Source organism: Mustelus asterias, chromosome 8 (genome assembly GCF_964213995.1).
Source record: "Mustelus asterias chromosome 8, sMusAst1.hap1.1, whole genome shotgun sequence".
Classification (NCBI taxonomy): Eukaryota; Metazoa; Chordata; class Chondrichthyes; order Carcharhiniformes; family Triakidae; genus Mustelus; species Mustelus asterias.
This window is the reverse complement of record NC_135808.1, coordinates 79,762,041-79,788,593: the sequence shown is the minus strand read 5'-3', so window position 1 is coordinate 79,788,593 and position 26,553 is coordinate 79,762,041. Positions and strand designations below refer to the sequence as shown.

Here is a 26,553-nt window from a genome sequence, read left to right as displayed (position 1 = left end):
AGGGAGGGAGAGGAATCTGGGCTGCATGCAACTTACTTGAAATTTCTCCAACAATTGGAGGATTGGCAGGTGTTCAGCTCCATGCTCCAGCTCGAGCATGCTGTCACTAATGAACCACAGCCCCATCTCTCCCGCAAGATCCAGTGCCTGCTCCTCAAAGGGAGGGGTGAGGTCCACCCCCTGTCTTCCCCCTCTCCCGGCAATTATGGTTATTCTTCTGTGGGGACAGAAGGAGCCATGTAAAATCTGATGGCACAAGTCCTGCAGGGTTTCAGGGGTTGGCCCTCAGAGGGTTGTGATACTCTTTTGGGGCGGGGGGGGGGCGCATTTAGGGGGAAGATGCTAGATGAGGTTAAACACACCCTTGCTTTCAGTTTTTTGCAGCACTGCCTCCCGTTTCTCCTGGCCAGTGCCCTGGCTCTAACGCATGCTGCACCGCCTCCCAGACTTCGTTTCCATCCCTTGCTCTGGGATGACGTCCTGCTGGGGGGAAGAGGGAGTCCCACCTTGCCTCCACCGCCTCCAGAAACTTGGCCAGAACTGCATCCGAAAAACTGGGAGCTGCCTTCCTGGAGGCAATTTCTTCCTGTACTGCCTGCCTGTCTGTCTATCCTTGGGTTTTTATGGAGCACTCCCTTGTTAGGGCAGATCAGCTGCAGGCAGTCTGGGTGAGTCATGCGCCCGTTAGAGCATTCCAACAAGTTTAATGCAGTCTGCCTTGTTACCATGGAGGACAAGTCAAGTCAGGACTTGCAGGTGTGCTGATGGGACGGTGGGAGGGGAGGGGGTGAATTTGTGCCTCTGTGATGATTGGGAGCAGAGAAGAGAAAGGGTCATGTCAGTCAGCCATCGGGGCCGTGGGGGTGATGAGGGGGCCAGTAATGTTGGGGGGGTCTCCGATGTCCGTGAGGCTTTCCCTCACTCCCCCCAGTCAGGCTCCACCCCTTCTTAGCCTGCCCCCTTGACACTGCCAGGGTGTCAGGCAGGTGCTGCCCCATGGGCATTGCCCAGCCCTGCTCCTGACCACCTGGGGGCTTCAATGGCGTCCGGTCCCACCGGCGAAGCCATCACATCTGGTCCCCTTGGGAGGACCTCAACCGGTGAGGGGGCTGGAGTAAGTGAGCCCGAACGATAGTGTCCAGGGTTCGTTAATGACAAATTAATCATGTCATTAATATTGAAATCAGCCTTGCGCCCTTTCTGGGCAAGATCACTAGAGGTGAGAAACTGGGCTCGAACCCGATTTTTTGTTTTTTACCTCTCCACCTATCTAATGGGCTTGCCATACCGATCGACCAGCGTGGCAAGCTGGCAGGATTGCACCCTCTAAGTGCTAAACAAACAAGAAAATGGGAGAATTTCAGACCTGTCTTTTGGATGAGTTTAAAGATGCAATGACAATCTGTCACATTTTTGGACAGAAGTGCAATTCACCCGCCGATTGCTCCCTATATTGGTCTCTTCCTCCCACCCTCTGCCAATCATTTCCTATGCCGAACTCCCCCCACCATGCCAATCACCCTTCTTTGCATATTCCCCGTCACTCATCCCCTTGCATGCCCCACCCCCCCCCCCGCCTTGCCAATCAACCCTGCCCTGCAGAGCTCCCCCCTTGTCTCCCCCTGTGCAGAACCCACCCCGCCCCACGGAGTTCCCACTCTTGCCTGGCCTGGCACAGTTATGTTGTCCACTGCAGTGCAAGGGTGCTCAGTGGGTAGTTCCAAGGTGCCCGATGGGCACTGCCAGGCTCACTGCCCATGGGCACTACCTGGCCATGCCCAAACCATCTGGGAGCTCAATGGTCTCTGATACTCCGCTGATGGAGACCAGCTGTGATTCTTGCCAGTTTGAGGTCCAACCAGTAAGGAAATAAGTGCAAGTGAGCCTGGACAATGCCATCCGGGACTCGCTAGTGACGTGTCAAGCAAGTCATTAATATTTAAAACAGCTTTAAATAAAACGGCCATTTCTGGGCACAAAGCCAATCTCACCGGCAAAACAGCCCAGGGAGTAACATGGCAAAAAACAGTATTTTTTAAAAAAAGGAAAAATAAGCCTGTTAAATAATTTAGCATGAGAGTCAGTTGAAGTAGAATATTGCAGCAAAGATTCGAAAAAAAGCAGGGGAACAATGACCATAAATGAGAAAAGAACAAAAAGACCACGTTGTCCAATCAGAGGCCAGCCTCTCTGAGCATTGGCTTGTGATAGGTTGGCTAGTTAGCTTATCATTAATCAGCTCATGTGGAATCCTGACTCTGGCCAATTTGATTTTTGTTTTTTCTGTTGTTGGACACCAAGAATAAAAGTGGGAGGCAGGGGCTGAGCGATTGAAGGAGTGGTCTTTGTGGTGAGGAGAAGTGCAGTGGGCGAGGAGCATTGGAGGTAGCAGTCGGAGGAGCGGCAGAGGCAGTGGAGGAAAACTTTAAGAAAGAGAAACTGTACATGTTGTAGGAGATGATTATTATACAAAATAATCTCAGGAGTCTCAGGTATAGAACAATCATTTATTCCAACATGTTGGGAGAGTTCTATCTCAGAGGGCACCTACGAAGCAAGACTCTCCCAGTTATCATAGAATCTCAAGTGCAGAAGAAGGCCATTCGGCCCATCGCATCTGCACTGACTCTCCAAAAGAACATTTTACTTGGGTCCGTTCCCTTATCCCCATAACCTTACACATAATAATCCACCTGACAGACATATCTTTGGACACCAAGGGGGAAATCTTATTGGCTTGTCACGCTGGTCAATCAGCGCGGTGAGCTGGTAAGATCATGAGAGGCAATAAACCGGGTTTGCACCGACTGGCACTGACTTGCTGGTGAAATCGTCTTTGCGTCCTTTCTGAATTTAAATATTCATTACCTAATTTCAACATAATGAGTGAGTCCCGGACACTATCGTCTGAGCTCGCTTGCACTTACCCCCTCACTGGTCGAGATCCTCACTGGCGAGGATCATGTATGGTCCCCGCCAACAGGGGCCAGACATAATGACCGTGCTGGTTGGAACGGAGGTCATTGAAACCCCCAGATGGTTGTGGGCAGGGTTGGGCAGTGCACCTTGGGTAGTGCCAGTCTTGCACTGGCATGCTGACTGTGCCCACCAGGCACTCTGGCACTGCTCACCAGGTAGTGCCAAAGGGGTGGGGGCCAGGGCCATGATGGGGGAGGAGGCGGGGGAGCTCTATAGAGGCGGGAAGGGGGGAACTCTTCAGGGTGGTACTGTGGTTAGCACTACTGCCTCACAGCACCAGGAACCCGGGTTCAATTCCGGCCTCGGTCACTGTCTGTGTGGAGTTTGCACATTCTCCCCATGTCTGCGTGGGTTTCCTCTGGGTGCTCCGGTTTCCTCCCACACTCCCAAAATATGCAAATTAGGTTGATTAGCCATGCTGAATTGACCGTAGTGTCAGGGGGATTAGCAGGGTAAATGTGTGGGGTTGCAGGAATAGAGCCTGGGTGGGATTGTGGTCAGTGCAGATTCGATGGGCCGAATGGCCTCCTTCTGCACTGTAGGGATTCTATGTGGGGGGTCCTTTGATGGGCAGGGAGAGGGTGTGAGGGGCAATTGGCCGGGGCAGCGATCGGGGTAAGGGGGGGTAGCCTAGCACAGGGAACTTTTGGCAACGGGTTCCATTGTCCATGGAAAGGGAGGGAACGGGGTGGAGTATCAGACGTACACAGTGGGCTGGGAGAATAGGGCGCCTGCACAATGTGGCCCCTAGAGCTCAGCAGCCGGCTTCCCAATGAGATTAGGCTCCCTCCCCCTGCTGGTGAGAATCACATTTTCTTTGACTGTCATAGAGTCATGGAGGTTCGCAGCATGGAAACAGGCCCTTCGGTCCAACTTGTCTATGCCACCTTTTTTTTAAAAACCTTAAGCTAATTCCAATTGCCCGCATTTGGCCCATATCCCTCGATACCCATCTTACCCATGTCACTGTCTAAATGCTTTTTAAAAGGCATAAGATTTCATTTATCAACTCACCGAAAAAACAAGTCTGAAACTCCCCCATTTTCATGCTGGTTCAGCATTTACAATTTTTTTGTAAGTTTGCCCTCTAAGGGGCAATTTACTGTGGCCAATCCACCTACTCTGCATATCTTTGGACTGTGGGAGGAAACCAGAGCACCCGGGAGAACGTGCAATCTCCACACAGACAGACACCCAAGGCCAGAATCGAACCTGGGTCCCTGGTGCTGTGAGGCAGCAGTGCTAACCACTGCCACCGTGCCACTCCAAACCATAGGTCATTTATACATTGAGAAGCATGCAGGCGGTACGTTGCTTGAATTCCAACCTTGTCTAGTTTAGGTTTACATTTAACAAATATCTTTGATTGCAGAATTTCATGAGGCAGAGTGTCTACTGTCCCAGGCATTATCTGTCCTTCCTGTCTCCCAGAGGCTGCTCTTAATCTTTGTCCCAGTGCCTGGTGCTACCAGGCTCGGCCTTTCTCTTTGGACTTTGTTTACTAAATCAGGTCTTTGAAGAGTACAAAAGTCACCAGGCATTCAGGCTACTGATATGGGCCCTAAAGACATCTGAGGTTTACTGATACTAGGCTGTTTAACTACTTAAGCATTCAACACTGAAAACATTTCCAAATACAACCATATAGTCATCAAATCCCTCTTAAAAAGTCCCTTTACTAAATTACATCGTTTCCCTAGTCCCTTTTGATGTAATCGTTTAACTCCTTTAAAGATCCTTTAACCATATTCATTATTTCCCTCTTACACTGCAGTAAAATTTTCCCTTATGAGAGCTTATGTGGGGGGGCGGGGGGGGGGGGGGGGGGGGGCAGCAGATTTATGTGAGGGGAGCCATGGGAGAGGCTGATGTGAGGGAGGCCAAGGCAGGGGATTCATGTGAGGGGAGCCGTGGGAGAGGCTGATGTGAGGGAGGCCAAGGCAGGGGATTCATGTGAGGGGAGCCGTGGGAGAGGCTGATGTGAGCGGGGGGCAATGGGATGGGATTCATGTGAGGGGGGTCATAGCAGAGGCTGATGTGTGGGGGGCTATGGTAAAGACGGCTTTGTGGGGAGATGGCATGCGCATCCATGGAACTGGCGAGTGTAGCTTTATACATATAGCTAGAAAAGACTTGTATATGTCTTGTTTCTGTGTTCGCACCTATTTCACGGCAAAGAAGTATCTTTGACATGATAAGAATGTTTAGAGTTCCCCAGTGCTCTTGGGAGGTAACCAGGGGTTCCACGGCTGGGTCAGTTTGGGAAACCCTGCTATAGAGCATGAGCAATCAGCCATAAGACCGATGATTTCTCAGTAGATACGTCTCAGAATGACTCTAGTGCATGATTTAATGCAACAGGAAGCTGGGTGCACAAGTGCTGGAAGGGACTTCTATCCAAGTTTCCTCAAAATTTATTGATCTCACAAGGTTATACCATCTTTCAAATTGAATGCAATTACTTATTTGGGCTACAGTTATGCTTGCTTTCTGCAGGTTAAGGATTTCTCTGCTAATACACTAATTCAACAACATGACAACTTAGATGCATCCTTGGACAATTGTTTCAGTGGTGACACAGTAGTAATTTTTCCTGGAGAATATCATGCTTCAGGATTTGGAATGCTAACAGATGATATCATCATTAGAGGTATGTCTTGAAATAATATATATTCTTATTACTTCTCCATTTACTAATTAGATTATCTTAATTATATAATGTAAATATGGAAGAATATTAGGTACAGTTTATTTGGGAATATTCAACCATCGCATAGAAGGCTTCCAATTAGTATTGGTTTTGTCACTTGGAAGGCAGCCAATCTTAACTGAATTATGAATGTTTCAATGATTAGGCAGACTGTACAAAAATTTAACATCTAAATTAACAAACATTAACTCATTTGTTTGATATATGCTAGCACCTCTGCTAAAATAACAAAGGAAGAGTATACGAAGGACATTTAAGAGAATGGAAAAATGAAAACTGCATTTTCTCACTTTGTTGCTGTATATTTAGTGTACATTACTTCCCCACCACGTAATCACTGAATTCTACACACTTTGGTCTAAGTGGATTGACCTGAAATGTCAACTCTGTTTCATCCTCCACAGATGCTCCCAAACCTGTTGAGTATTTCCAGCATTTTCTGTTTTTGTTCACTAGATTGTGAAAGGCCTGTCACATCTGTGTGGGCTTTTAACACCACTGAAGTTCCTGACTAAGGGGATGCACCAGGGCTTGGTTGAAGGAGCAGCTGTTTCACTTAAATAATTTGTTTCCATCAGGAACAACAGCAGATGAGGAACAGACTCTGTCTGCTTCTACATTGGAAAGTTCACAGGATGCACTGCACTTTTTTGTTACTACAGGGCACCTTCCATCAATGCAGATACACTCATGAGAGTGGATTGTGTTCCACATGTAGAATAGGTGGCACAATCTGGGCACTGCACAAACTTGCAGGGGGAGGTAATGGTGGCAGTGACAACTGTGGCCATTTCCCCTTGGAGGAATGAGGAGAGGCCAAAATGGCAAGCGTTGGGTGTCATCGGCAAAGCAGCAGAAGTTTCAGCTGTTCCATATGTGTGAAGATTGGTTTCCAAAGGCCAAGAAGCCTCATGCACAAACCATGAGGACTCTATCCATGACATGAGTGGCTACATATCTTTGGCATGTGAATGCACACAATCCTCCATTAAGGGAGTGGCAAACCTCACAGAGAGAGACACATGGAGCGTTGCACCTAGTGAATATAGGGTATGTTATAGACCTCTGTAACACGGCCTCACTCATGGAGCGATGAGCTGGTGAAATGGGCATTTACTCATTTCCGTGGCCAGGAGGTCAACCATTCCAGGCAACCACAGAAGAGTGAAAAGACAGAGAAGGGGCAGGCTTCAGGCAGTGGAGCTCCCCTCAAGGTGCTTTGATGGCTGGCAGTGGTTGTATATGTCTTGTGCCAGTTGGATTTGTGTAAAGGCCCTCATAGAATCCCTACAGTGCAGAAGGAGGCCATTAGGCCCATTGAGTCTGCACCGACCACAATATCACACAGGCCCTATCCCCATAACCCCACATATTTACCCTGCTAATCCCCCTGACACTAAAGAGCAATTTAGTATGGCCAATCAACCTAACCCGCACATCTTTGGAGTATAGGAGGAAACCGGAGCACCCGGAGGAAATCCACGCAGACACAAAGAACATACAGACTCCACACAGACAGTGACCCGAGGCTGGAATTGAACCCGGGTCCCTGGCGCTGTGAGGCAGCAGTGCTAACCATTGTGCCACAGTGGTTGCAAACAACTTGAACATTTAAGTGAGTGAATCCTCCCCGTTTACAAAGGTGTCAGGTTGTTCTGAAGCATCCTTGATTTGCACCTGAATAGTCAATGACCCCCTCCACCTGGGGAAACACAGTCATGGCCTTGATGCCAACTTCCACTTCAGCCTAACTGACCTGATTGACTGAACTTGATATGCTGGCCATCCCAATGTGACTTGTATCTGACTTCATTTGATCAGGACAACAGGGATAATTCCCTACTCTTCTGTGAAAGTGTTTCAGCATCTTTTATATCCCTCTGAAAGAGCAGATGGAGCCTTGCTTTCATGTCTCTTCCAAAAGCAACACTTTCAACAGCACAGCACTCGCTGCCCGGCTAGCTCAGCTTATAGAGCATAAGACTCTTAATCTCAGGGTCATGGTTTGGGCCCCATGCTGGGCACCATTATTTGGAGTTGGATAGCTTAGTTGGCTGAACAGCTGGTTAGTGATGAAGAGTGATGCCAACAATGTGGGTTCAATTCCCACACTGGCTGAGGTTATTCATGAAGGCTCCGCCTTTTCAACCTTAGCCCTGCCCTGAGGTGTGGTGATCCTCAGGTTAAATCACCACCAGTCAGCTCTCCCTATAGTCATTTGGGACTATGGTGACGACTTGAGATGCAGCCCAGATTTTGTTTTCATTTCCCTGAAGTGGGACTTGAACTCACAACGTCCTGAGACAAGAGTGACAGAGTTTCTGAATACTTCTTAGAAAGTCCTGAAATCATCAGTTAGTGCCCTTGCTACAGATTAAGGGGTGATTAAAATTACCTGAATCTACAGAGACAGATGAGGTCAGGTTAAATCAGATGGAGAACTCCATCTGCAATATTTCCTGGGAATAGGAGGACAAGAACTGACCCAAATGTTTGCTGCTTTCAAACGTTCCTGTTGTACATCCTTACTAATGTAATTTTTTCAATAGTGCTGATATAATTGTAGTATTAAAATCCCAATTATAACAAAATAATTAGATCAATGTCAGGAAATCACTGAATCTATGAGGGTTCCTAATTTTTAATGATTTAACCGTTTCCTGTCTTTGAACTGCTCATAGTGGTTATATGATGTGCAGAACTTCAAATACGTTTTTTCAACTTGTGCAAAAATTCTTTGTTTTAATAGAGACGTTGAAATTTAAAGATCCTTATAAAAAAAGAATGTGATCATTATTTCAATCAAAGGTGATGCTAGTAATTGCAATTGTTAAAACGTACATATTCAGAATAAAGAGATATTTGCTTCATTTACAGGAGCTGGAAGCCGTGAAGAAATCGTAATATTTTCAGATCCTACACAAGACAATTTTGTGGCATCAAAATCCCAAAACATTAGCTTAGTTCACCTGACATTAGTACAGCGGGGAACTACTGATGGCATTGTGGTGGTAGAATCTGGCCACATGACTCTTGAAGATTGTCTTTTAAAATGTGAAGGCACTGGCATTTGTGTTCTCACAGGAGCAGCCTTAACGATGAAAAACTGTGAACTGACAGGAGCTCAAGTTAGTATAACATGGTGACAAAATAGAAACTAGTCTGCATTCAGAAACTTTGAACTTGACTTATGCTTTTACTTGTGTACCATGGTTTGGAACACAAAGATAGGTAGGACAGTAAACTGTGAAGTGGACATGAGCCACAAAGGGATATAGATAAGTTAAGGGAGTGGGCAAAAATCTGGCAAATGGAATATATATAATGTAGGAAAAGATGAAATTTCCATTTTGGCAGGAGGAATAAAAAGAAGCATATTATCTAAATGGTGAGAGATTGAAAAGCTCTGAGGTGCAGAGAGATCTGTGTATCCTAGTGCATAAATGTCAAATGGTTAGTATGCAAGTACAGCAAGCAATCAGGAATCCATATTTATCCTGAATTTGAACATAGCAGAAAAAGAGAGAATAATCACAAATTTGCTGGCAAGTTGGTGACTGCAGTTTCTACCCCTATTAGGAATCATTATTCTTTTCAGAAGAGAGTCCACGAGGAAGGGGTTGAGCTTAGGAATGTGGCATTTCCAAAGTTCCTGGCATATTAACCTTAGTAAGGTTGTTTTGTTGACTATCAACTACTTTGAGAACTAACTGAGTCAAACTGTAGAGCTATGATTCCCAGATTTAGCTTTTTCTCAGAGTATTTGTGGAGGCATGGTGCAGACATAAAACAATGAATTTATCAGCTCAGCATCTGTCTGGACGATGATATGTCCTCAGTAAGGATAAACTAAGCCACTGAAATGGAGGTCAGGCTATTTTGCAGTACTAGATCTAACAAGCAGCAGACTTTATTTTACACAACAAAAAATGATAATTTTCTATACCAAATTCAGGAACCCTAGAACAACCATGTTTTTCCTCTGTATTGAATGCACATGCATGTTCTTTTGTCATGGTGACCAAAACTGAAGGTAGTATAGACTAACCCTAATTTTGTTAGTTCAAAATCATTGAATTATTCAATAATTTGAATTATTAAACAGATAAAAGACACAAGCAAGTGGGAATTTTGTGAATTTTGAATAATAAATTAGTTTTAATTAAGTATCTTTGAAATAATAAGACAAGTAGATTGCATCCTAAGTGTGTTCTGCCAAAGCAAAACTTCACTAAGCATATATTCTATTTTTCTGGCTATCCATCCTAGCACTCTAATGGTATTTAAATTTTTGACCACATTCTTTGAATTTATTGGGTAGATTTTCAACTTGTTGTCTGGTTGTGAAATCAGTGTTGCAAATAGGGCATTTTCTATAGCAAGCTAATATGAAAGCTAAACAGTAAATGCAAAATCTATCCAAAAATGTGTCTATTGATCCTAAATCTCCTTATATTAATTCACTTTAATGTATATTATGATCCACATTTTCAGAAGTGGTGGTATATGGTTCATCATGGGTTCGGCTGAATGGTCATTTTTTAATTTTATACACTTATACTACAAATGATTGTTGAACCTAGGTTGCTTTGATGGGCTAGCCTGTCAAATTTCATTTCAAAGCCAATTAAAATTTCATTTCAGCTAGTATTTTCATCATTTCTAATTTTTGGTATTCACAAAAATATGCAGTACTTTAATTGAATGTTATGTTACAATGTCAAACTTGCAATCTTAATATTAACAGGGACCAGGTGTTGAGCTATACCCAGGAAGTGTAGCTTGTTTGGAAGGAAATGATATTCACAAATGCAGCAGTATTAAAAGCTCTGATGTCCTCAAGAGTATGTTGGGAGGAATTAAATTGAAGGTAAGTTGAAGAGTAATAGTCATTTTCACTTTGGATAAAAATATTTTTGAAGAGTTATTTGATTGTAGAGAACTGATGAAGTTTGAAACATGAACCATTCAGTAAGGGAACTTTGAAACATGCCATTGAAATGCATTTAAATGATCTTGAGAAACGCATTTTAAGTTATTACTTTTCTGCTGCTGATCTATAAATTAGTGTATAAATCCTGTACCTGGAAATAAGATTTTGTGTTGCAAAGTTTTTGTTAAATAGTTCCCAAAAAACTAACCTGTAAAACAAGATTGTGAATTATTACTTTATTATAAATTGTTAAAATTGATTGTAGACTTTACTTCGGTGATACAATAACAAGGTATAATTATAGAATTTTCTCTCAAGTATTATCCCCATATCTGCTCTCCTGATGGTGCTGGCTGATGCTGAGCAGTCTTTCCACAGGCACAAGTGGCCTTTGGAGGATATCGTGTACACAGACAGCCCTGTTCTCAGCTCATATCCTCACATGCGGTTCCATTGGTGATCATAAATTGGTAATCAAGAGTTGGAGCCCTGCGTGATTTTTTTTCTCCTCCCTGTTCAGAGGCACTGAGGTCAATCACAGTGTCCCAGATACTGCCCTGGCTAAATTTAACTAGTCTGTCACAAAGTGAGAGTCTAACCTGGGACCTTTGGGTTGTGGATAGTGTCACACCTTGGTCATCAGTAGACCTGCAATTTGTACATAAAATCTTAATTTTCTGAGTTTAAGCCTCACCAACCAGAAGAACATATCAGAAATTGAGCTGCATATCTTAAAGGATAATTCTGGACATCCCACACCTAATTTCCAAATATCTTCTACCAAATTTTTAATTCCTCATTCCCATTAGCTAACTGAGTGAAAATCATAGAAACAGGTCACGTATGCCTAGCTGATCTATGCTGGTGTCTGTGATCTACATGAGCTGCCCCTCCCCTTTTCATGTAACCTTGTCAACATATCTTTCTATTCCTTTCGCCCTCATAGATTTAAAAATTCCCAATCAGATTTGTTAATGATTATATTTTATTTATGGTCCTGAACTATGGTCTCAGAAACATCTTCTCTATGTCTACATTATCAACCCCTTTCATGATCTTAAAAACTGTTTAGATCTCTTAGCCTTTTCCCTTCTGATAAAAAGAGCCCCAACTGGTTCAATCCTTCATGGTGTAACTTCTCAGTTCTGTATCATCCTGCTAGATCATTTTTGCACTCTTCACCAGTGCTTCTATGTCCTCTTTATAATATGGATATCAAGACTATTTTTCTGCAAGTTTGATCTAACCAATACAAGTTGAACACATCTCTGCTTTTCAAGTCCATCCTTTTAGAAAGGAACATCAGTGCTTTCCTCTAAAGTTCTTGAATCTTTTGAAGCCCCCAAAATTCTTTGCTACTTCATGTTTGAATGTCTTCAGTCAGGTTTTTGTGTCTTACTGAGTACTTGAAATAGCCTTTGTGACATCCTTTGTGACTTTTTATATAGCCAAAACATTTTTTGTCCCAAAGCAAAAAAAACTCTTCCCTCACTGGGCCATCACTGGTTCTTACGTTTTCCTTTCACTGAGCACTGACCTTTATTCTTCCATTAACACACTTGCATCTTACCTTTATGCAACTAGCACCTATCCCTACCATTAACGCTTTCTCTGTCTCATGACCTACACATCTTCGTTGCAATTTGATGCTGCCAGACCTGAGTTTTTCCAGCATGTTTGTTTTTGTTTCAAATCCATCTGCAGTATTTTACTGTTATCCTTTGTGAATGGGGTAAGCTCATCCTCCTCATCATTCTCGATCTATTGGCAATCCTTAATACTATCCTTCATCTCCTCTTCTCCATTGTCCAGTTGGGTGGGACGGTCACTGCTTGGTTCCATTCTTACCTAGCCTGTCATAGCTAGAAAATCAGCTGTAATGGCTTCTCTTCCCACTATGCATGATTATCTCTGGATTCCCCAAATTTCCATCCAAGGCCCCCTCCCATTTCTCACCTCTGAACAATTCCACATGTACACTGACAACACCTAGCTCTTGAAAGGGTGGAATAGGCTCAGAGTGCTGAATGGCTTATTCCTACTTCTGCCTTTATGTACATAGAACTTTGGATGAACAAGTTTATTATCCAACTCGCAGCAAGGTCCTTTCACTCATCACCCCTTTCCCCAATGACTTTGCCTCTTGGTTTGGCAACACCTCGATTTTAAAACTCTCCCATTTTCACATCTCTCCAATATTTCTGTAACTACCTCCAGTCTTCAAAATCACAATTTTTTAAGCACTCCACCATTCTTAACACTCATCCATTGAACGCTATGCCTTCAGCTGCCTACACCCTCAAGCATTTGAATTCCTTGTGATAACAAGAGTTTTAAAGTCGAGGTGTTGCCAAGCCAGGAGCCAATGTCATTGGGGAAAGGGGTGATGGGTGAAAGGGCCTTGCTGTGTTAAAGATCTGTCCTAATATAGCCTTATATGGCATAGTGGCTATATAAATGCAAGTTTTTTTGAGATGTGTTTCAGCATATAAAGTCCCTACTAGGAGCACCAATTAAAATGTATTCTTAATTAAATTCTGGGATCCATGCAAGAATGGGGTTGAAGGGACTCTTGAGTGATGGCTGATATTTCATTAAATGAACATTGCCTTTTTTAGGTTCTGCCTCCACCAAAACTGAAACTTCATAACAATTATGTTCATTCTAATAATGGCTACGCTGTTACCATAATCCAGCCTGATGACAGACATTGCCGTGAAGCAGAGGAGGAGGTACTGGAATGCGCCGCAGGGGGTGATAAGAGGGATGATCTTGTCAAAGCAATGCAGAATATGAGTCTTGAAATGAACAATAATAAGTTTGAAAACAATTCAATGGGAGAAATAGGTGTCATTGTTTGTTAATTACTCTAGTATGAAAGAATATTGCAGAGTTAGAAACTCTGTTTAACATTTGTCTTGAATCAAAAACAGATTTCTAATTACCGATTTTGTAATACTTGTTCCATTTTTTTAAATCGGTAATAAACATATTGATGTTTAAGTGGTACAGCTGAGATATAACTGCAAACAATAAATCGAAATAGTTCAGAAGTTATCTGTATAGTAAACTGTTTCAACTATTTTCTATCAATATGTTGGGCAGTAATGGTAGTCATAAAGTGTGCTTTAGCTGGGCTTCAAACTTGTTCTTTGCTACCAGTATTGATAAGAATCTATACTTAAAAGCTGATTAAAGACTTAGGACTTGTTCTTTTTATATAAGTTCATAAATTTTCCATAACTTTGTTATAGTTTCTGTATTTAAGTCACCTACAGAAAAGTTGAATATTTTGTAAGTTTGTGACAAACTAAATGGCATGGAATTATCACAAAGTTGCCACATTGATATGGATTGCAGCTGATTTGAAGGAAAGCAAGTTTAATGTCTTAAGAAAATTTACCCAAAATGGTGTAACCCAATTTCTCAGAAGACAAAACTGATATTCTGTATGGGTCCCTGAAATATATAATAAAAGTCTTTAAAGCCTAACATCCGAGAGCACTCGTGATCTAAGTATGAAATAATGTATTTTTATGACAGTATACAGCTGTATATTAGAGGGTATAATACAGTATGTATGCATTTCATTAAATGATGTATTATCTCACTATCGGATGCATATGTCTGCAGACACAGCATTATGAGCAGTCAGTGTAATTATGTTGTGGGTGTAAAACATCTGCAGAATTGCAAATTTTGTGCAGATCGATTTGAAATCTATAAATCCTGAACTTTGAAATAAAGTAAATCTGCATCAGAATCAGACTTCCTGATTTAAGAGTTGTCTGATTACATTTTAGTTTCAAATTTAAAGTGGCAACTAAGGAAATATTGACAATCAGCAAAATGATATACTGATCTTTGAATTCACACTGACCATTTTTATTCCACCATTATTGATACATCAGGTAAAGCTGTCAGTCGAGCTACAGCAATATAGATCTTGAATTTAAAGGGAGCAACCACTTTGTGATAACTCCAAAACCTCAACCCAATTTTTGGGGCCATGACATTTCTCTCCTCCTCCTCCTTTTGGTAAAGGCGAATATGGTGGAACCACAGGCCAATTAATTAGTGCAAAAACATTTACACCAGAAGCCTAGTTGAGTAATCCATCAGTTAAGAAGCTATTACTACAGATGCTTCAGTGGGACCTAGACTTCATTCTCAAAGGATGCCAGTTTAGCAGAACGGTAGAGTCACATCTTCCACCTTATAGGGTTGTTCAGTATCCGTTTGCCCAAAGCTGAAACAAGGTAAGAAACTTGATGCAACTCCAAATTGTACAACAAATTACAGCCTTGACTTTCATCCTCAATGCACAGTGGTTAGCACTACTGCCTTAGCGCCAGGGACCCGGGTTCAATTCTGGCCTTGGGTAACTGTGGAGTTTATGTTCTCCCCATGTCTGTGTGGGTTTCCTCCTACGTCCAAAAATGTACAGATTAGGTGGATTGCCCTTGCCAAAATGCCCTTAGTGTCCCAAGTTGTGTAGGTTATATGGTTTAGTGGTTATGGGGATAGGACAGGTGGGGTGTGGGCCTGGGTAAAATGCTGAGGCAGTGCAGATTTAATGAGCCAAATGGCCTCCTTTTGCACCGTAGGGATTTTGCGATGCTAAGGTGGGTAAAGGGAGTTGTGAAAGTTCCCAGCTCAGCCCATACACCCAAGGAAAAAGTGGTCACAAAGGCGAGATCTTCCTTGCTGGTGGTGGGCAGGTGCAAAGGTATGCTATTTATAAGATCCCCCTCCATGCAATGGGACTTTGTTTCATTTAAAAACACAAAGGCCCTCCAGCCCTCACCCTCCAAACACCCAAGGCTAGGCTGAGAGCCCAGAGATCCATTAAACTTGTTGAAACATTTGCACCCCAGAGAAAACTTGGCTTAAGTGATAGCTCAGACTCTCATCTTTGCACTCAATTTCACAATATTTGTCTGCACAAGGTTAAGTGGTTCAAGAATTTGGGGTTTTTGTTGTTGATACTTCAAGGATCTGAATGATTAATACTTTTATTGGCTTAGTGAAATGACTTTTTTTCAAACATAGGTTATGAACATTTTTTGAAACTTTTATTTTACACTTCCTGTTGTCACTTTTGGGTTCATTGGTTCTATGCAGTGAAAAGGGAAGTCAACGAGCATTGAAGTATCATAGCTTGGCATCAGGAGCATGAGCAGCCAAATGGAGTAGGAGGGAGAGCACTGAGCAGAAGGAGCCATGGGGTTTGACTGGAAGGACAGAGTTTGTCATTGGGGGGTGGGGGAGTGCTCAGGAGAACCTTTTGAACTCACCTTTCAAAAAGGTACCCTCGTGCAGACTAGGTTTCTCTGCAGGGCCATGATCCATGACTCTTTAAAACCTTAACCCAACTCCATGAATATTATGAAGGAGTAGGCTATGCAATGGAGCCTGCCAGGTCAGGAGTGCCAGATGTGGGCTTTTAACAGGAACCAACCTACATCCCCTAAAGGCACTGATCAACCATAGAAACCCTACAGTGCAGAAGGAGGCCATTCGGCCCATCGAGTCTGCACCGACCACAATCCCACCCAGGCCCTACCCCCACATATTTTACCCGCTAATCCCTCTAACCTACGCATCCCAGGACTCTAAGGGGCAATTTCTTTAACCTAGCCAATCAACCTAACTCGCACATCTTTGGACTATGGGAGGAAACCGGAGCACCCGGAGGAAACCCACGCAGACACGAGGAGAATGTGCAAACTCCACACAGTGACCCGAGCCGGGAATCGAACCCGGGACCCTGGAGCTGTGAAGCAGCAGTGCTAACCACTGTGCTACCGTGCCGCCCCAAGGACCCACTGATGTCAATTTAGCTTAGGACAGACTCATTTAATCAGAAGAAAGTCACAAGAGCATTGTCCCTCCAGTAAGGTCTTTGTCAGTGCCATGTCCCCAATCTCATACAGCAGAAAGACTCTTGTCAAAGAGCTTCAACACTTCCACATTTGACTCTCCTTAGTTGTCTCCTTTTATCCACCCTCTACTAATTCAAAATTGTGCACAACACGATCATATTCACTTTGTTTCATGCTAAATCCCACCCATTCGTATCCCTATTCTCGCTGATGGTGGCATATGATATCACAACAATAAATCCAGAGGCCCAGGTTAATGCTCTGAGGTCATGGGTTCAAATCCCACCATGTCAGCTATTGGAATATGAATTTTATCAAATCAGCAATGGTGACCGTGACAATTGTCAATATTAAAACCCATCTGGTTCACTAATGTGCTTTTGAGAAGGAAATCTACCATTCTTACCTGATCCAGTCCATTTATGACTCCAAACCCACAGTAATGTGGTTGACTCTTAACTCCTGAAATGGCCTAACAGACCATTCAGTTCAAGGACATTAGGATGGGCAACAAATGCTGGCCTTGCCAAATGATGCCCACATCCCATGAAATAAAATATTTCTCTATTTACAACCTTATGCAGGTCAGTAAGGTTTTATACCTTGCAAACCATCCATGACTAGCATTAAATGGTTCTATGTTTGAACTTTCACCATAAATCTTTAAGATTAACATTAAAGAGATATGCATTTGATCAATTGAAATGTCTTTCCGTGTCCATCATAATTCCATTGATTATTTCTATTTAATCTAACAGCGGCCAGAGGAGTTATTAACGTGCAGAATTTTTAAAATTTTACCAGTTTAAGAATTCTCATTGTTGTTGCTGGCAAGTTAAGAGTTCCAGCAATAGCCATTGCATGTTATTGTGAAACAGCAGCAATGCAATCCGAATGCAGGGCATTAGTTGGAGATCAACATTAATGGGAAATGACATTGTATGGGGTTAACTTCCTGTATTGTCTTTCTTGTGCTAGGTAATACTTCATTTCCTTGATATTACATACTCTATTTTGTTGATCATGTTTTCACTTATGTATGAGCTTTATCTTTTCGGCTATTTTTTGCCAAAGAATTGATTATTCCCTTCTTACTGTAACTTACATGAGTTAAACATTTTAACTATGTAATTCTGTTCCCAAACTAAGTAAAAATGACAGAATAAGAAAGTTTCAAAAGTTTGAGCTGTCGCTCTGTGAATTTCACTGGAAATAAGATTGTGCACTAAAAAAATTGGCTTCCTATTCACTGAGACCATTTTGCTTATAGACCAACTCTCACTTTTATTAATTTCAGATTTGCTCTAATTCAATTACTCCAATATATCCTTGCAGTTAAGTAGCTCCATTAATCAGAAACATAGCCCAAGACATTTCAGAGACATATTAAAATAAAAGGCTACATGTGAGTGATAATACTTTGCTCAGTAATTTGAAATCACATGGTTAAACTTAACTTTGTTGGATCATTTATTTTACAGATCATTCTTAATAAACCCCATGATTTTTGACATTGTTAACAATAATAATCTGGAATAATGATTTCCTGAATTACAAATGACTGTACACAGATCTATTTAATGGGGTTACACAAGTAGTTAAGAGTAGTCTGGACAGTAGCATTTGCTAATTTACTATATTTGTGTCCATTTTGGACTAAGATCTAAATGTTGCAGAAGTACATCAACAAAGGGAATAGCGTTTTCTTTTCAGACATTTTTATATAATTTTAAGACAACACAATTGTTTTCAAACCACTACAGTACCTAAATCATAGTGATCTAGAAAACAAAGCTGGCAGACCCCAAAAAGCTGGTAGTTCAAAATGATGCAAAGATAAGCAAATTAAGAGCACAATAGTATATAAACTTGTCATAACCTTAACTGTAGGTGTACCCAAATTTTCATCACCTTAGTACACTCAAAGAGTGAGCGTCAATGTTGTAGACAGAAAAGATTTTGTTTTTGTGTTGTGCTTTCCAAAATAAGCACAGATGGCTTGCTAGCAAATTTAGTATTTAGATTAACAGAAATAGAACTGTTGCTGTTCTAATTAAATGGCATGTTTCAAAGTCTGATGTGATGACACTTTGCAATGCCGATAGGTGCCGTAAATACATGATCTGGCATACATGTGACGCCAGACCCACAGCAATGTGGTTGACTCTAAACTGCCTCTGAAATGGTCTAGCAAGCCACTCAGTTCAAGGGGCAGTTAAGGATGGATAACAAATGCTTGCCTTGCCAGTGACACCCACATCCCATGAAAGAATAAAAGGTGTTTCAATTTCCACAGCTAACCTTGATGCCAGTCCCCTATCACATTGCAAGTGTGTGTAAAGCCTTCACCTGTTCACACTGGGATGGGACACGATGAGGTTTAACTGCAATGTCCTGAAACAGCCTAAGCTCACATGGTCATGAAATATTATCCCAGATGAGAGGTAGCATATGCAGAACAAAAAAAGATGCCATAAAGGACAGAGTGAGCTGGGTAGGAAGCATGAGTGAAAGATAATACAAGGATTAAGGAACTCTGCTAGTCCAGGAAAGTGGTTCAAAATCACCAGATGTAATGAGCTTTGTCAGATTGGAAGCATCCAAGAGGCTAATGGTTGCTTTGGTCTATATATTAGCAGTTTGCACTCAGCAAATATTAGAAGTGGGAATGGAAACTCCAGAGACTTTTGCTCTTGGCCAATTGGAAATACTTTGATGCAGTAAGTGCCTTGTTAAAACTATCCAAATACCGGGATAGTCTACAATATAAACTGCTGCTGTTAATTTATGAAAGTGAAATTGTTAATAAACATTCCAAATATTTATTTTAATAATCAATACATTGCAAAGTATTCATTTCATATTTCTCCATATTCCAAAAGTTCATTATAATTTGTCCTCGAGTATCCATCAGTGATCCAATTTGATCTTTGACAGCTCATCACGTTTTATAATATCTTTCATGACCTCTAGATGTTCCAAAGTGCTTCACACTCTACTAATTATTTTTGAACAACAATCACTGATGTAAAGAAATACATCATGGTCCCACAAACTGCAATGAGATGTACTGTTTAAGAAGGTAGGCTGAGGAATGGCCAAGGTGCAGCTTGACTAAATCTTTGGTTCAAATGAATGATGAAATATTCCTTCCATGCTAACTGGTGCTTTCAATTAAGCCAAAGGTAACACGCATAGAAGAATGAGTTTACTTTCAAAGTGGTTCATTTAATTTTGCTAATCCTAGCCTTGATTAGTGTGTTTAATGCATCACTTCAAGTCAGAACAGGTTTCTATATTAAGCTGCTCAACTTCACCCTATACTGAAACTGGGCAATAAAGGGCAAATGCAAATATTGTTGTTCTCCAACTGCCCTTTTATTTCTTCTCTGTAATACAATGAGAATCAAACAAAGACATTCAAAACTAGTGATTCGCTAAGTAAATTTTAATATACTTAAAGATTCTAAACTGCCATTTAAGATGTGTCACAAGTACATTTGCTTATTCTAAGATTGCACTTTAAAGTACACACCAGTACGGAAAATAGTTGCATAAAAAGAACTGACAAACTGATTACAACATTTGCAATGTGCATGCATTGTTTCTGTTCTGAAAATAATTAAATACAAAACTGTATTACTATCAGTACTTATAAACTGTGCACAAATTGCAACTTTTGGTCTCCTGCAATCTCTAATAGTTACCTCTGCCTTCACCATATCCTCCTCCACCGCCACCACTTTGGTAGCCCCCATATCCACCACTTTGGTAACCTCCATATCCTCCTCCGCTACCACCACCACCACCACCTTGGTAGTTGCGGTATCCACCACCTTGGTAGCTTCCACCACTACCACCTCTTCCTCCTCCATAGTATCCAGAACTGTAACTGCCACGGGAACCACCATAGCCATTGCCTCTTCCATAACCACCTCCTCCCCTGTAGCTGGAACCACGAGCACCCCCTCCTCTTCCACCAAATCCTTGGCTGTCATACCGAGCCATTTTGGGAGGACGAGGACCATCACCAAATCTGAAATAAATCACAATTGATGACATAAACACTTCATAACCAGTGAAAGCCATAACATTAAAAAAGAACATAACAAAAGTGAAGTGGTGAGTTGGTAAACAAGTTGTCCCAATTTAAATTATTTTCTAGTCTTCACAAGTTAAACCATTTAATCCCAATAATGATCAGTACAAAAGTGGAGTAAAAAAACACGTAAATACATACTAAGAGGGCTACAATGATAATGTTGCTACAGCGAAAAGACAAAATCATTAGTTTAGCTTTCTGACTTGTTCTTCTTTCAGAATACATTTACCTCCAATTAATTTCTGCCACATCAGTGAAAAATGACAATGCTGACTATAACTTACCTCTAATAAACTTTTAATTCTCAGTGGCTGTGGCTCCTTGTAATCGTTCTAAGTATAGATCAAACTTTCTCTTGTACATAACCCTAATGCTACTAATAATATTTGGTTTTCAGTTTCATTTTTGCAGCTGGGACAGACTCTTAGCACTTTCCATCATTCGTTATTTCCAAGTGCAAATGAATTAATGCAGCTCTGACTTTGAGTTTACCTTTTTTTTTTCCAAACATTGTTCCAATCCAGTGAATACATGTGAATTAGGAGCAAGAGTAGGCCACTCAGTTCTTTAAACCTGCTCAGCCATTCATCAAGATCATGGCTGATCTGATTGTAACCTCAACTCTTGTCTACCCCTGATAACGTTTCGCCTTCTTGCTTATCAAGAATCTATCTACCACTGCCTTAAAACATGAAAAGACACTGCTTCCACCATCTTTTGAGGATGAGAGTTCCAAAGACACTCAACCATTTGAGAGAAAAGGTTTCTCCTCATCTCTGTGCTAAATAGGTGACTCCCTTGCTTTAAAACTGGCCCTTAGTACTAGATTCGCCTATAACGGGAAACAACCTCTCCACATTGACCCTGTCAGGATCTTATGTTTCAAGCAAGTCGCCTCTTATTCTTCTGAACTCCAATGGATACAAGCATAATCTGTCCAACCTTTCCTCACAATACAGCTCACCCAATCCACTGTTCTATTAATCCAGTAATTGAGATAAGTCCAACTGAATAACTTGATTGCCCAAATAAATTTACTTTCTCTCCCATTCCACCTCCTAAATCTACTGACTTTGGCTGAATAGTTGGACCACTTATTTACCAGCAGCTATCTGAGTGCCCATTCCCTTCATGTGAATTGATTTTCTGAGCAGCAGTAGGCTCTTCAAAATGAGGTGTGCAATGGCCAAGCCTACCCTTGCCCAATATCCACACACACAGATGAATCACTGAGGAATGAGACACTGGCTAGTTCATGGCAAAGTTTAAGGAGCCAAATATACTGGCATACAAGGATTGCCCACTGCCCCTGACCAGTAATGACAAACATTTTCTGGCTTGCAATCAAAATATCTTAACAACATACAAGATCGCAGAAAAAGGTTACTAAAGCAAGATTCCTGCCTAGTACACAGTAGCAGGATATTTTGATCTGGAACATCAAGGCATCAATCTAACTATTTTTAGTTCTTAACTGGAAAAGATTCACTCCTATGCTTTGCCAAGAATCTTCCCTGCACAAAAATCTCAATCTACCCATACCCCTCAATCTCTTCACTGGGATGTGTCAGACACCAGCCGTCTCAATTTACCTCCTTCTCTCACTCACACTAATCTACTTCCATCAGAATCTATCAATTAGTTGCTTTACAACCTTCCAGACAGTTATTTCTACAACTTCAGATTGTAACCATTGCATCCCTTGTGTTTTTGTTCTGGTATTGCCATTTAAATCCCCGTGAGGCCTGGGCTTTGCATATGCACCATCTTTTGGGGGGGGGGGTGTAAGGGTGCAACAACTGCCTTGTTTGCTCGTTTTTCTAAGGAACACAACTTTAAACAACATACATGTTACACAATTGACAACCTGACAATATGAACCATGCTGCAAAGATAACAGGGTAAGATTAGATCACAAGAGCCTTGCATAAAGTATAATGGTTTCTGCAATCAGTTTTAGGATTCACATTGATCAGAGAATGAAATTTGCAAAATTATGAAATCATTCGACCTTCACAATTGCCCTACAAGTGTAATCTAAAATCATAAAAATGCAATTCACCTTGAATTTGCCATGAGATTAATGCCCGCTGCCCCAGGTTTTGAAACCTGCCGGATCACATTCAACAACCGCTCATGTGTAGGATCCAGTTGGCGTATGAATTCTGGATCCTTGGCAACTTCGACCACCAATGCCTCCATTCCTGCTCGCAAAGCAACAATTGCAGCTGCTGTATAGTGAGGCATCTTCAACTTTATCCTAAAAGGTACAAATTATATTTAGTATTTAACATTACCAATGTCAAACAAATCAACAAGTTATTTGTTGGTCTGCAAAAGCCCCTTAGAATTAACGAGAACTGAAAAGTAAAACCATACAACAATAAATAACGATATGCTTCAACCAACAGAAAACATTTCTTGTTGTAGAATGCTTCATTTTGTCCAGTAAAAGGCAAAATTACAAATAATTTTTGGGAGAACAAAGTTAATATGAATAACATTCTAGTGTTATAATTGGCAATATTAATAATTTCCCATCTCTAGATATTTCTCTAATAAAATGGACGTTCCATTGCAAACCTAGGAAGTATCAACTTCAATGCCCCAGGAAACAGTAATTATTTACAAAGTGCGTCTGAATGTAGAGTACACATCAAACTGGATTATTTTTTAAAATAGCTTAAGTAGAGGATTGCAGATGCATATAGTGATGACAAACCAAGCATACAGAATGCTTCAAGTATCTTAAGGAGAATGTTGTAAACTAGTATATCATATCCTTAACAGGAAGAAATACATTCATCAGAGTCTACTTGACTCAGATTTGGAGGGGCCGGTTATCCCAGCCGGCTGCACTGCTTTTGTAGTGCAGCGGGCCAGGAGACTTGAGTGGAGGCCATTTCACGGGCTCCCCGCTGGTCACCACGTCCTCCGAGTGTCTCCGGCAGCTGTATTTCGGGCGCCGAGCTGCATAATTTATTTACTCACTCTGACCCCACTGGAGTGAAATGGGGCCATCGAGGCTCCCCAGAGGGTCGGGCGCCAGAGGATTCCCCTTGGGCATTGCCACCTTGGCATTGCCAGCCTGGGCCCTCGGCACTGCCCAAGGGGTAAAGTGCCAATGCACAGGGGACATTTTGGCACTACCCACCAGGCATAGGACAGGGCCTAATAGGGGATGGGGCCTCTTGCTGCCACTCTGCATTTGGGCTGTGTGACAGAGGGAGGGAGGCCAGTGATTGGGGCTAGCCATCAGGGTTTGGGGGGGGGGGGGGGGGGGGAAGAGGAGGTAGTGGTGAAGATGGCTGGGGGGGAACAGGGCTTCGAGGCAGGGTTGGCGGGGGGTCGGGGGAGTCAAACTGGCCTGGGCATGTTGGGAGTGCTAGCAATTTGGTCGTGGGTCAGTGACCTGGAGGCCAGCACTGTGGGACCACTGCACTTGCGCCAATCTCGGTGCTGACAGATCGGTGCATGCACAGTGGCCCACTCAGCACTATGCTGGCGGCCTCTTCAGCGGGGATAGGCACCGCCCCCTGATTTTTGGACTGATTCACGCTAGTGCACTCTACAGCGCTCAGAGTGAGACAGATTAATTTTGAAACCCCCGCTGAAAAAACCAGCGTGATTTATTGGGAGAAACCAACCCCCCCCCCCTCAACCCTGGGGACATTTTCCCGAAGAGGGCAATTCAGATATCACAGCTAAAATATATGAATGCTTCCATGAAAGTCTCTTCAGCATTATTTAGTCACTGGAAAGATCATTTGCAGGAACAGGTTATGCAGACTTTGTCAGCTCCAGTAACAATTGTAATTCAAACACAGTGAAATTTAAGTGAACAGAAGTAATAAATTCAATATCATTTCTCAGGAATTGTAAAGTTCCAAATGGGAGAGGAAAATGAACAATTCACTGGTTGGATCACAAAATAGGCGGGCGGCTTTTAAAAATCAATGATCATGTAGTACTACACTTTGACATGACATTACTTAACACTATCAAATGTAATCTTTTTGATTTATCACAACTCACCATGATTAGACACAGGACAATTGCAAAAAGTTCCTGCACAACTGACAGACTGAAATGATCCTCCAGCATCAAATATTAACCTCCAACAGCAACTGAAACTAATAGGTTTGTGGAGTTTCAAATTTTCTTACCATTCATCCATCAAAATAATTTCTCCATTTGCAGTTACCTTCTTCGAACCATAGAAGAGTAATTGGAGTGGGCTAACCAAAGTCATTGCCTTTGCAGATACAGCCCGAGTTCGTATCTGAGGAGAAATACCTGCCCATCAATATCTCAGGAATTGGCCAAGCCAATTATTTTTCAACACGTAAACATTTTTCATAGCAAATTTATTAAATTTAAGGAAAAAACAATAGGATATAATGTTGCCTGGCCATACCTCAGATTCTAACGTAACAATAAATTAACCACAACATGAAATGCAAATCTCTCCAGTTTGAAAGATTTTCTAGAGATTTGAAGCGAAGAATTAATTAGATTAAGTACTCTGTAAAAATTCAACTTTATTCATATTCTGTACACCTTCAACATGCGCAGCCAGTCAGAGGAGCCGGGGGAAGCAGCCGGTCAGAGGAGCCGGGGGAAGCAGCCAGTCAGAGGAGCCGGGGGAAGCAGCCAGTCAGAGGAGCCAGGGGAGTTAGCTGGTCAGAGGAGCAAAGGATACAGCTGGTTGGAGGAGTGGGGGAGGCAGCAGTTGGCTAGGAAAATTCAAAGCAAGATCAAAGAGGAGTGGGGGGAGAGGGCTGCTGGTCAGAGAAAGCGGGGGGGGGGAGGCTGCCGGTCAGAGGAGCGAGGGGGGAGGCAGCCAGTCAGAGGAACGAGGGGGGAGGCAGCCGCTCAGAGGAGCGGACGATTCAGCTGGTTGGAGGAGTGGGGGAGCCAGCAGTTGGCTAGGAAAATTCAAAGTAAGATAAATTGTGCAATAAAAATTGTCCTATAGGAGAGGCTGATTTTAGTGGGACCATAGGGCAGGCTGATGTTGGGGGACTGTGGAGGCCAGGCCATTGAGTATATTTAAGACAAAGATAAATATGTTCTTGATTGGTAAGGGGATCAAAAGGTTATGGGGAAAAGACAGGTTGAGAAACCTATCAGCCATGATTGAATGGCGGAGTACACTCAATGGACCGAATGGCCTAATTATGCTCCTATATCTTATGGTCTAAAGGTTTAACAGAAGGAACTATGGGAAACAAGGCAGAAAACAAATTAAATGGAAATTTATCATCTGCGAGTCAAGATGTCTGAAATGAAATAGCTTTTCAGGCTGTTCTGAACATTAAGTAGTTTGCACGAGTACATTACTCACCTTTTCCCCAAACACGAAGAATGGAGAAGGGTACTTTGTATCCTGATTGCTGAAGGGACAATTAACAGAAGACTTATGGATAAGTGCATTACGTCCCTCTGTAGTTAAGATCTTTCTTTTTTCCTTGTGGTAGCAGACATTGGGATAAAGTCCAAAGCAAAGAAGTGAGATAACCACATCAAGGTTATTATCTGGTCCAGTATTGTTAAATACTTGTGTTATCAAGCACTCTGTTTAAAAGAAAAAGTGTCTCAATTAACATCTGCTTCAGAAGTCTGCTTAAGGCAATCATTATTGGTAAGCAAAAGGAAAAAAATTCTAGTTGTAAACTACCACAACTGTTAATGTGGAATACAAGTCTCAACTCTGCAGATACGCAACGAATGAAATTAGGTTCATATATTTAACTTACTATCCAGGTGGATTCCTGTGTAAACCTATGCAGCTTTCATAAAGCATTTGTTAGATTTCAGCTATAAACAATGTGCAATTCTGGGTACCCAATGCCAAGGTCTTGGAGAGGGTTTAGAGGAGATTCAAAGGAATGGTACCATGGTCGAGCGACTTCATTTGGTGGAGAGATTGGAGAAGTTGAAT

The 26,553-nt window shown here is 42.1% G+C and overlaps 2 protein-coding genes across 3 annotated transcripts in view; one reads left to right on the top strand and one right to left on the bottom strand.

Annotated features, from left to right (window-relative positions):
• LOC144497756 (testicular spindle-associated protein SHCBP1L-like) overlaps positions 1-14,272 on the top strand; it is a 60,074-nt gene extending 45,802 nt beyond the window's left edge. Inside the window, exons 7-10 of the mRNA XM_078219195.1 lie at positions 5,476-5,629; positions 8,567-8,817; positions 10,437-10,559; positions 13,241-14,272. Of these exons, the coding sequence (XP_078075321.1) occupies positions 5,476-5,629; positions 8,567-8,817; positions 10,437-10,559; positions 13,241-13,486 (774 nt within the window). The 3' untranslated portion in view covers positions 13,487-14,272. The remainder of the gene's footprint in view (positions 1-5,475; positions 5,630-8,566; positions 8,818-10,436; positions 10,560-13,240) is intronic.
• A 3,503-nt stretch (positions 14,273-17,775) lies between these two features.
• dhx9 (DEAH (Asp-Glu-Ala-His) box helicase 9) overlaps positions 17,776-26,553 on the bottom strand; it is a 72,318-nt gene continuing 63,540 nt past the window's right edge. For both annotated transcript variants that reach the window (XM_078218323.1, XM_078218325.1), the window contains 4 exons: positions 25,957-26,186; positions 24,776-24,891; positions 22,672-22,869; positions 17,776-20,543 (listed from right to left, as the gene is read on the bottom strand). In XM_078218323.1, the coding sequence (XP_078074449.1) occupies positions 20,204-20,543; positions 22,672-22,869; positions 24,776-24,891; positions 25,957-26,186 (884 nt within the window). In that variant the 3' untranslated portion in view covers positions 17,776-20,203. The remainder of the gene's footprint in view (positions 20,544-22,671; positions 22,870-24,775; positions 24,892-25,956; positions 26,187-26,553) is intronic.